At 43.2% G+C, this 11,329-nt stretch overlaps 1 protein-coding gene across 2 annotated transcripts in view; it reads left to right on the forward strand.

Moving 5' to 3' along the window:
* The window catches only part of SCGN (secretagogin, EF-hand calcium binding protein), a 156,009-nt gene that overhangs the window by 78,454 nt on the left and 66,226 nt on the right, over positions 1 to 11,329 (forward strand). The window contains exon 11 of one of the 2 annotated variants that reach the window (XM_032268642.1): positions 476 to 537. The exons of the other annotated variant lie outside the window; for it this stretch is intronic. Coding sequence (XP_032124533.1) covers positions 476 to 505 — 30 coding nt within the window. The 3' untranslated portion in view covers positions 506 to 537. Of the gene's footprint in view, positions 1 to 475; positions 538 to 11,329 lie in introns of those variants that run through there. 2 annotated transcript variants of the gene reach the window in all.

Genomic DNA, 11,329 nt, shown 5'->3' on the forward strand with positions numbered 1-11,329 from the left:
TCTTGCACGATATGGAGGAATACAATTAGAATCTTACCCAAATGAGGTTTTCCTTTAGCCTCACACAATGCACTCCATTTAGAGTTCGTTCACAAAGAGAACATTTCCCCTACTTCCTTCATATTCTTTTAACAGAGAGTTTTGAAAAGGTCCAACGCTCAAATTTTTTAAAAAATGTACCCGTCTTGTTACCTCTGAAAATAAGCACGGTGGAAAACAATTTTAAAAACCCACTTGCCAAAAAAATATTACACTGTGCTCTTATGAAGTATTTCAAGCGAAGTTGGTAAGCCTAAGATCTTTCTTTAACACCTCCTCCCACAGTGCCTCATATTGTGTGGCTCTTATGGTAGACGTATATGCAAAGAATATAAATAGAGAGGAAATACATTTCAAGCCAAATCTTAGATGTAGGCAGATCAGCGCCACATGATTTCAATCTTAGAGTCTTAACCAGATGGAAACCGTTTCCCAGGAGAAGAGCTGCGTGCGGGGCAGGGGCTAGAGCCAGCACGTGGACGTGAAGCACCACCAATTACGCAGAGGCTGCGTAAAACAGCCAGGGCCAAAACCCCATCCCGAGCGAGGCCGCTGCGAGAGAATCTCCAGCTCTTGGTGGCTGAGCTTCCGCGTGAGAGGCCCGAGCCTGAAGCAGAGGTGGCATCGGAAACAAACCCCCGGGAGACCTGCAGGCAACCACAGGTCATTCTCATTTGTTTCTTTATATTTAATAAGCGTTTTGTTTGGAATTATCTGAAATGTTTTAAAATTGCAAAGCGCGTTCAGAGAGTTCCCATACACCTCTTACCCAGTTTCCCTCATTGTTGACCTATTACATGACCACGGAACATTTGCCAAAGCCAAAACCCTGACATTGGCGTTGCATTTATTTATGAGATAGGGTTTTGCTCTGTCGTCCAGACTGGAGTGCAGTGACACGGTCTTGGCTCACCGCAACCTCCGCCTCTGGGTTCAAGCAATTTTCCTGCCCCAGCCTCCCGAGTAGCTAGGACTACAGGCACGTGCCACAATGTCCAGCTAACTTTTGCATTTTCAGTAGACACAGAATTTCGCCATGTTGGCCAGACTGCTCTCGAACTCCTGGGCTCAAGCAATCCTCTCACCTCAGCCTCCCAAAAAGCTGGGATTACAAGGGTGAGCCACCATGTCTGACGAGCATGTTATTTACTTTTAACTAAAGAGTTAAATGATTTCCTTTAAAAGAAAAGCATTCAACATGAAGAGTCATATGTTTGGGGTGCAAGCCAGTAGTTCTTAAGAACATAGGAAAATTCTTCCTGAGAGCGGTTCATTAGATGGCTTCTTTTGCGTCCATGCTAAAGAACAAATCCCACAGGGTGGCTGGTTTCCCAACATTTTAAGCAGTTCTTTGTGTCTCCCAGAATTCCAGTTATAACACCTGTAGGGGTATGTGGCATCTCAGAGGGAGTTTCGTGCTTGTAAGATAGCAGGGTGGGACGGGGAATTTCCCTAGGACTTTGCCTGTGGCTTTCCTTGGGGTGCCAGGTTAAAATCTGAAGAACGGAGGTCTCGGGGTCTCCATGTGGCCATGCCACAGGGCTGGTGGCAGCCCACTATCTTCCACCTCTTCAAAAAAAATCCTGGGCTTGGCTCAAGTAGGCAGGTGTCATCTGGTCCTCAAAGGCCAGCTGTGCAGCCGATGGAGCCCCTAGGGTAGGAGCCAGGCTGGAGGCTACCTCGCCCCTTGTAGAAGGGTAAAAATCTCAGATCTGAATGATTTAATTCAGTGACTACCTGGGGAAGCTGCTGACAGGCGGATGTCTAAACCCAGATTTGGTGGGTCTGGGGTAGGTCCTGGAGAACGGTGTTTCCAACAAGCATCCCAGATGATTCTGATCCAAATAGATAGCACTTAAGTCAGATACACTGCTTAATTAGCCTGCTTATTCTAGGTTAATCCAACCATTAGAATTTGGATTGCTGTCAGCTGCGTATATCTTTTTAGCATTCTCCAGAGGGGCTCTTTAATTCAGAATGTTACGCATTTTATTTTGTTGACATTCATTGACAGTAAGTGAAAACATATAATGTAAGAACTAAGTAAAATTTGCTAAACACTTAAGCATGAATGTGTATGTCACAACTTACAGTGTCATTCCAGCGATAAATCCCCCTTTTTCTCTATTAGGTGCAGCCAAGTTGTAGTGTGTGATTTCCGTATCAGTACCTATGCAATATACATGGAGAGGGGAAGCATTTCAAGCCAAATCTAGTGCAGGCAAATCATCTGTTTTGGGCCTTGCTCTGTTCAGGGACCTGGCTCCTGACTTTTTGTTGGGTTTCCAGGATCTGTGTTGTCTGTTTGTCCTATTACATACTGTAGGTGAGTCTGTCCTAAAATGATCATTCTTCTTTTGAATTTTCTAGTATCAGTTGCCGTTTTTCAGTTTAATATTCAGAGTCCCAAATCTGGGACCCCATTCTGAGAGACAGCAAGTCTCTCACAAGAGTGAGAGACACACACATTCTTGAAGATACTACTTTTCGCTTCACATTGTTCTGCTCAGCTCTCCACTGCTCCCAGCATCTCTTGTTTATAGCAATCTTTAACTTCCACTTAGTATCTTTGAGCTTAGGAAATTCCTGTAAGTGAAGTTAGGTCATGCCATGTGTGCTCCACCTTCCAAGGTCTGCCCATGATGACCTTCTTTCAGGTACAGTAGGTACAATTTGTCTAATGTAGATTGTCTAACACAGATAGTCTAATACAGATTTTCTTCAGCTCAGAAATACTTAAATGTCAATAAAAATTAATATTTGACTTTTTTGTGTGTCTTATTTAATATGAAACCTCAATTTGTGGTAAAGGCATCCAGTCTTTCAGCTGCTCTTCCTGTGCTGGCCTGTGGAAACCGAAGAACTGTAAATAGGCTCCAATTCACATCAATCTAGTGTTTGGTGTTTCTGAAGTTGCCCTGTTTCTACTTCTCAAATCCCATGTGTTTTTTTCATTTAGAATATCATTCCAGATACCAGCTATTTTGTCTGATTTCATAAATCCCCGTAACTTTTCTGTCTGTCGGGCCTGTCTCTGCCTTCATTTCACGCCTGAGTTGACTTAGCTACCTAATGACCACAGGGTGTGGTGTACATCACTTCCAGCTCTTGCAATCTGTGCACAAGTGTGGGGCCTGTAGGACTTCCAGTTTTAATAGGTGGCAAGGGGGTATGCAATTCTTGTATGTGACTTGAGTAATAAGATCTTGCTCTCCTTTTTCTCACATAATATCTGTTCGGTGAAGTCACTGTTTTCCCTGCTATTTCACCTTTCTCCAGGCTAATCTGTCCCTCCTGTGGTTTCTGGTTTTGCGCTTCATTCTCCCAAGAATCACTGTAGCATTTAAGAAAGTTTACTGAAGGCTTGAAAATAAAGTCAAAGACTGCAATACAGAAAGCAAAGCCCGTGCCTCAGTCGTCCTCAGATGCCATGGCTCCAGAAACCTTTTGGTCACGGCCTTTCCACAGGGCGATCCCTGCCATCCTTCGACCCACCTTCTCCTCCCACCAGTGTCTCCAAGTTGCTGGCTGTGTTCGTTTTCTTTTCAGCTGCTAGAACAAAAATAGCAGAAGGTGGGTGGCTTATAAACAACATTTACATCTCACAGTGCTGGAGGCTGAGAAGCCCAAGATCAAGGCACGGATGAATTCGGGGTCTAGTGAGGGCCTGCTTCCTGGTTTGTAGCCATCCATCATCTTGCTGTGACCTCCCATGACAGAAGGGAGAAGGCGGCCCTCTGGGGTCCCTTGTAAGAAGGATATTAATTCCACTCACAATAATTCAGCCCTAAGGACCTAACCATCTTCCAAAAGCCCCACTTCCTCATACTATCACCTTGGTAGTTAGGTTTCAACATAAGAATTTTGGTGGACATTCAGACCACAGCACTGGGTCTGCCTCCCACTTGCACAAACACAGTTCCCTTGACCTTCTCCGTAGCTCCACCCTTGTGTCTTCTAGCTCTCATCACAGGAGAATTGGTGTTAAGCTCATGATCATCTCTAGGGATGAGGGTAAGGCAATGATACGTGAGGCCACAAGTTTTAACAGAGCACCAAAAAATGCAATAATTAAGAGCAAGAATATGTTAGTGCAACATTTTAAAACTTAAAATTAATGCAAAAATCCATGATTAACAAAATAGCAATCATTTAACAGGCTGTTTGTTTTCCAACTCTGCATTTTCGTGCAATAAAGCATAGTTGTCGATTAGCTCAAGGTTCCTGGGCCCACAAGGCTAGGCGGGTTTATAAGGGGTGATGCTGCTGTGTGAACAGATTGGGCAATACGGTGCTTTATACTTAGTCATATTTTTTATTTTATTTTATTTTTTTGAGATGGAATCTCTCTCTGTCACCAGGCTGGAGTGTAGTGGTGTGATCTTGGCTCACTGCAACCTCCGGCTCCCGGGTTCCAGTGATTGTCCTGCCTCGGCCTCCCAAGCAGCTAGGACTACAGATACGTGCCACCACACCTGACTATATATATATATTTTTTAGTAAAACGGGGTTCACCATGTTAGCCAGGATGGTCTCAATCTCCTCACCTCATCATCCACCCACCTTGGCCTTCCAAAGTGCTGGAATTACAGGCATGAGCCGCTATGCCTGGCCTATTTAGTCATATTTTTAAATTGTAGAAATTGTATTACTTTTTTCTATTGGGTTCAAAATACAATGGAGGCTATTTTGTATGTGTATATGGGGGTACATATCTGTCATTTTGCCTCAGGCTCCAATGTGACATTGCTCACCAGTGTTCCATCCACAATGAGAGGAGGTTTTTATATTACCATTGGAGCAGGATTCTGGGCCCTGCTGTGCACAGCTAAAATCTGTTAGTGCCCCCTCCACCTGAAAAAGAAGTCTTTCCCTAAAATGTAGGCTGCCACCTTTATGGTAATACATCTCCAGGTAAAACACACAGTCCAAACAAGTCCCCATTCTCTCATGCCCACAACCATTCTGGCGATACCATTCTACTTCCTATAGCTGTGAATCTGACTCCTTGAGGTGGCTCACATAAATGGAGTCGTACAGGGTTTGCCCTTCTGCAGCCGGCTTATTGCACTTGGCATAATGCCTTCAACATTCATCCATGTTGCAGCAAGTATCAGTATGCTTGCTGCACGTTGATATGCATTTTTAAGGTTGAATAAGACTCCATTGTATATATTTTGTTCATTCCTCTTTTTAAGGTTGAGTAATCCATTGTATATATTATATTTTGTTCATTCCTCTGTCAGTAGACATTTGGGTGGTTTATACCTTTTGGCTACTGTGAATAGAGCTATTAGGAACACAGGTGTACAAATGTCTCTTCACTGGCAGCTTTTGAAAATCACGGAATCGTATCTCAGAAAATCCATTCCACCAGTGGTTATTTGTGAATTGGGTTTCTGCTCTACACTCTTTGTGGCAAGAGGAGGAATTTTCTGCAAGCCTCTGGCTCTTTGCTGGCAAGCCATTCCTAGATTGAGGTACAGAAATCAATGGAATCTTTAACCCTCCACCTGACTGGCCACTGTTGTTACTGGTTAATTATTTCTTGCCCACTTTTATGAAGGCTACACTTCACTATACAATACCATATTTAATCTTTATAACAAATCTGTGACATTGATGTCATAATTCCCTTTTTATAGTCAAAGAAACTGAGTCTCTGGGAAGGTAAGTGACTTACCCAGTAAATAACCCATTTGGGACCTAACATATAAGGATATAGGAAGTGCTAACAAGCTAGCGCTGTCCACATAGACTGAGTTTTGCTAAATCTATACATCTTTCTATTTGAGTAAAATAAATGTAAGAAGTTTGCAGAATTCATAACTCTACTTACCAGTATCTAAGAGGGGCAGTATCCAAATTATTTTGTGTACAAGGAGATGCTACAGCTTTCCTTAGTAACTCAGTCGAATGACTCATGACTAACATATCCCTGGGAGGAAAAATGATCTTCATACAGGTTAGCTTAATGAGACAATAAGACAACCTGACACAGAAATTAAAGCTAGCACATGGAAGTTAAAGTTTGGTATATGGTTCCTGCACTGACATAGCCATTTTACGTTAATGCTATTCTGATGGTCCTTGACTAACGACTGCCATGCGTGTGTGTGTCCATGCTGTCCAACAGTTTTCCGCAATGACGAAAATACTTTTTATTTGACTGTCCAGTGAAGTAGCCACTAACCACACGTGGCAACTGAGCACTTGAGTGGCGACTAGTATAATGGAAAAATCAAAGTTTTAATTAATTTGTATTTAAACAGCCCCATGTAGTTATAACAATACTGGACAATGTGGGGCTATAGAATGGGTGTAACAATGTTGTATTTCAGTTCTCCTGCCAGTAATTCTGATTCATTTTCTTGAACGGAGTCCGGGACGGAATATTTTTCTCTGAATTCTGTGTTGGACTACGTAGGATTATAGTGAAACTCTGGCACTTAGCCACATGAATAAAAGCAAATGAGGACAAAGCTTTTCAAAGAAGGGTCATATGTCTACAAAGAAAGACAATCTGGCCCAACAAACAAGGTGAATAGTGTGTTTCGGAATGCTCTAGTGTGTTTTATTGCTAACCCCATCTAGTGAATGGATTGATTTTCCTGTTAGAATGTAGTGGGAACATACATAATCTGAATGCCTTTTGCTGTGAAGCCTGCTGCAGGTAACATGAAGAACATCATTTGTATTTCACTTGCCCAGACAGATTATGACAAATGGCTGCGTGAACACATTTCAAGTTGGATCCATGTAGCACAGTGCTTCCTATTTTTTTCCTGTCAAGGAACTATTTTATGTTCTATTAAACTACACAAATACAGTTTCAGGTTTTATAACATTACTTCCTCCTATCTTTGAACACCTGCATCTTTTCTCACAATGTCATCCTTTCTCTTGGTTTAAATAATTTTTTCATTACGGAAATAGTGACGGGGTTTCACCATGTTGGCCAGGCTGGTCTCGAACTCCTGACCTCAGGTGATCCACCCACCTCAGCCTCCCAAGGTGCTGGGATTACAGGTGTGAGCCACTGTGCCTGGCCATCCTTTCTTTATGTATTGCAATTTGACTTTTGTACCTGGCCCAGGCTGGAGTGCAGTGGTGTAATCTTGGCTCACTGCAACCTCCACCTACGGGATTCAAGCGATTTTTCTGTCTCAGCCTCCCAAGTAGCCTTCGGGTTGCTGGGACCACAGACATGCGCCACCATGCCCAGCTAATTTTTTGTATTTTTAGTAGAGACAGGATTTTGCTGTGTTGCCCAGGCTTGTCTGGAACTCCTGGGCTCAAGCAATTTTTCTGCCTCGGCCCCCTAAAGTGCTGGGGTTGCTGGTGTGAGCCACATACCCAGATTGTTTCTTTTATTCTCAGAATATTCTTAATATTCTCAAGAATATTAAGAATCCTTTATATTTTCCCTGCCATTTTTAACACCTCCTTTGTTCCTTTACTTTCCTTCATTTACATTCTGTTAGCATCATTCAGTTTGACTCAATTGTAGTCAAATTCAGCTCACAGGCTTGTTAACCCTAGTTTGGTGAACATAAGAACCTTTTGGATGCTTGTTGGACATGCAGCTCTTTCTTCCATAACACCAACATTTAAGCAGCAGAAAAAAGAGGAGCAGCCCATGGTGAAGGTGACTGGAAGGTCAGAGACCTGATGGGAGATAGGATGAAAGCTCTCAGTGGTGCCTAATGAAGAAGAGCTGTCCTGTGACATAAGGACTGAGAACGTTCCTCATGAGGACATCATCGGTGACCTTGGTGAGAACAGTCAGCAGAAGGTTGAGAAATTATTGGGGGGTGCTGGAGCTGCCACCACAAGTGCAGACCACACTTCTGAGAGAGTTGGACGGGGAGAGGAGGAGAAAGTGAAAAGGAGCTCAGGATAGTGAAGCTTTTGTTGAGGATGGGAGAAGCTGGAGCTAGCCAATGTCGGTTGGCGCCTCCCCGCCTCTGTGAGATGTTTGTCCATCTTTGTAAACTGGGTCCAAAGCCACAGACAGTCCAAGGTTCCTTTCGTGGTTTCCCTAAACTTCCGAGGCTGGCTCCCTGGTGTTTCTCTTTGTGTCCACTGCCACATCTGCACCTGTGGTCTCGGATCCATCTTGTGGCAGCACAGTGCAAATGTCAGCCTTCTCACCAGCTTCTATACCAATAAACACACTCATGTTAATGGTAATCTATTGAATTAGCAATTTCTCAGGAACTTTATGGTAGTTTGGAGGTGCTTCTGGAGAGGTGTTACACATCCAACCACACTGACCTCTGCCATCCTGCCGGCTCCTCCTTCACTTTCCCCAACTTCCTCCTCCTCTAGAGCAAGGAATTACTTTTCTTGTCTAGAACTTAGTGATCAGCCCACAGTCAAGGTCTCACTTCAACCTCAATGGGCTTATTCATGAATTTTTCTAAGAAATCACCAAAAGGAATTTTTATGCTAAGAGAATTCGACTGTCCTCTGTCTTCTCATATTAGCATTCTGGAGGTGGGGGTACGGGTGGGGCAAAAAGTTTATGTAGATACAGAAATTGATGCATGCAGTGAAATGCTGGGAGACATGTGCAGGGGAGAAGAGGGCAGCTGTTTTGTTTCTTGTGATTGATGGGACAGGAGGTAAGAATGAGGGAAAATGAAGATAAACCTGCACAGCCGCAGGATGCTTATGTGGGTAGGATGGGAGAGTGAAGATTGGAGGGCTTGTGGGCTCAGTGGTCTCTGTGGAGACAAGAAGGGACCTGTTGACAGGACAGGCAGAACTGAAGGTGTGAGGTTCTAGCTAGAGGGAGGAGGGAGGGAAGGAGAAGGGGTGGGGAGAGAGGCGCTGATAAGAAGTACTGACAAGCTGAACTGAGTATTCTTGTGAGACCGGAAGGTATGCCTTTGTGAGGATACCATTTCCATAATTGTACTTCCCTCTAGACGCCCTAATCCACTAAGATACAGAAGCAGAGAAGGGGATTTCAGGGTTAATCTAGGGCTGGAGACTGCAGAGCAGGATAGTGTGAGTTCTAGGACTTTATGTTGAAGTCCTGGTGGAAAAGGGAAGGTTGAGTAGGAAGAAGCCTGCCCCTTAGCACAGGGGTGACATTCAGCTCCACTCTGGACCGTGTTGCCTTTGTGATAATGAAAGTAGAAGGAGAGATGCTTTTCTACCAATTTTATCTAAGCTTCCTGGGAAATTTTCATTTAAACTTATGATGCCACCTCCTTTTTTCCTGCTGATTCCTTTCATTTACTTTGGCTCTATCGGTGGAAAGTGGCTGATCTTTGATGACGTTATCTCCTGAGCTTTGCTATCCCTCCCGCTCTGTTCTGCAAGTTTTTCCTGATTCTTCTCTTCTACATTACAGCTCAGGGCTGCCGCTCAGTGGCATGTTGGCATAGAGCTTTAGAAATGAGGATTTTTCTTCCATTCAGCCACAGAATAAGACAATATGAAAATACGTGCTTCCTTGTTGGGGAAAGTAAAATGTAGAACTTCCTATTTACCAGCCAAACAAACAAACAAAAAATGCATCCTCTCAGGACCTCAGAGGACTTTTGGAAAACAAGAAAAGCTTTTTTGACTTTGGTAACCTTTGACATGGTTCTCTGAGAGCTAGTGTGTTTAGCCAGGAATTTATACTAAACAGGGAATAAAAGCAGAATCGGGATTTTAAAGAAAAAGACCTCTCAAATGGGGGAGAACTAGGCAAAAGAGTTTCTGCATGTAAAGTCATTTGGGGAAGATGCAGGCTCTTGGATAAATCATACCTTTTTTGTTTTCTTCTTTTACTTTCTTCCTCACCATTTAATAGTGCAAGATGGGTCTCTTTGTCCTCTGGGTCTGATAGAAAGTCGTTAGATTGCAGTTGTGTGAGCTTATTTATTTGGAATTTCTGGATATGAGAAGCTATGGAAACCAAGTTCAGATTCAGCCATTCTAATTCTCTTACAATATTATCCTCTATGAAACAGTGGTGTACATTTCAATTTCATTTTTGTAAAAACTGAGTGTCAAAATGTTAAAGTCTTCCATATTTTATTAAAAGATAACTTGCAGGCACAATTACTGGTATAATTTTTAATTGTTCGAATTGTAGATTGTGTTTCTTTTTTATCATAGACCCTCTGAAAGCTAATTGGGATGACTGAGATGAATCTAGAATAAGAGGCCCAGGGCCCTCCCTAGAAGGGTGAGGAGACAGGTCTTGCTCTAGAGGAGGAAACACGGCAGCTTCCTTGCCCACTAAGGGGAGCCACAGACACCCTTGGGTGCAGTGTAGTGTCCTTCCTTAGCCATTACAGTGGTCCTTCCAAGTTGTGACTGTTTCTACGAATGTTATTTACAGCCCGGGACTTCATTAAGCCAGAGTATTTCCCTGAACCCTACGAGAGATGTGCTCTGTAAGAGTAGCAAGGGCTTGCTGATATGAACGGAGGGACAGTAGGGGATATCTGTGCCTGGCTCTGGGGTACACCCAGGGCGGTGTGGGTGGAGTGCCAGGCTCTGTTAAGGATTCCCAGTTGGTCAGCCACAAGCATGTGGAGTGATGGCTTCTCAGCAAAGACTGGGCAGAAAAGCAGGCAGAAGAAAATGCCAGAAATTGGAAACAGAGATAAGAAGATAGTAAAAACAAACTTTTCCACTTTCTAATTTTGTCTAAGCCTAGCCCTGCTTGTATCCGATAGAAGATAAAAGATTTATACTAGAGATTATTTTCAGCAAGCATGAATTAAGGACCTATAATTGGTTTATTGAGCAGTCTTGCTTCCCTGGACAATGAAAGTGGGAAGACATTTTCTTTTTTCCTGTCGTTGCTTTTACCTGGGCTCTGTAAAATATCCCTTTTCTGACACTTAATGAAATCTTGGGGAGATTTAATGTCAAGATCAGTTTGGTTATTAAACATCATTTTGTTTAAAACTCCAATCATATGCTGTTCAAATCTCAAATACTACCTTACCTCACTCCTGCCCCAGGTACTAGGTCACAAAGAAAGTCTTAACTTTAAAGTCAAAATGTTTAAGAATCTAAGTTCTATGAACTGTATTATCTGGCTATATTGTAAGAATCATATAAGAAATAAGAGACTTAGCTGGGCAAGGTGGCTCACACTTGTAATCCCAGCACTTTGGGAGGCTGAGGTGGGTGGATCACCTGAGGCCAAGAGTTCGAGACCAGCCTGACCAACATGGAGAAACTCCGTCTCTACTGAAAATGCAAAATTAGCTGGGCGTGGTAGTGCAAGCCTGTAATCCCAGCTACTCGGGAAGCTGAGGCAGGAGAATTGCTT

This window comes from Sapajus apella, unplaced genomic scaffold (assembly GCF_009761245.1).
Source record: "Sapajus apella isolate SASKATOON/1434 unplaced genomic scaffold, GSC_monkey_1.0 scaffold184, whole genome shotgun sequence".
In the NCBI taxonomy this organism is placed as follows: domain Eukaryota; kingdom Metazoa; phylum Chordata; class Mammalia; order Primates; family Cebidae; genus Sapajus; species Sapajus apella.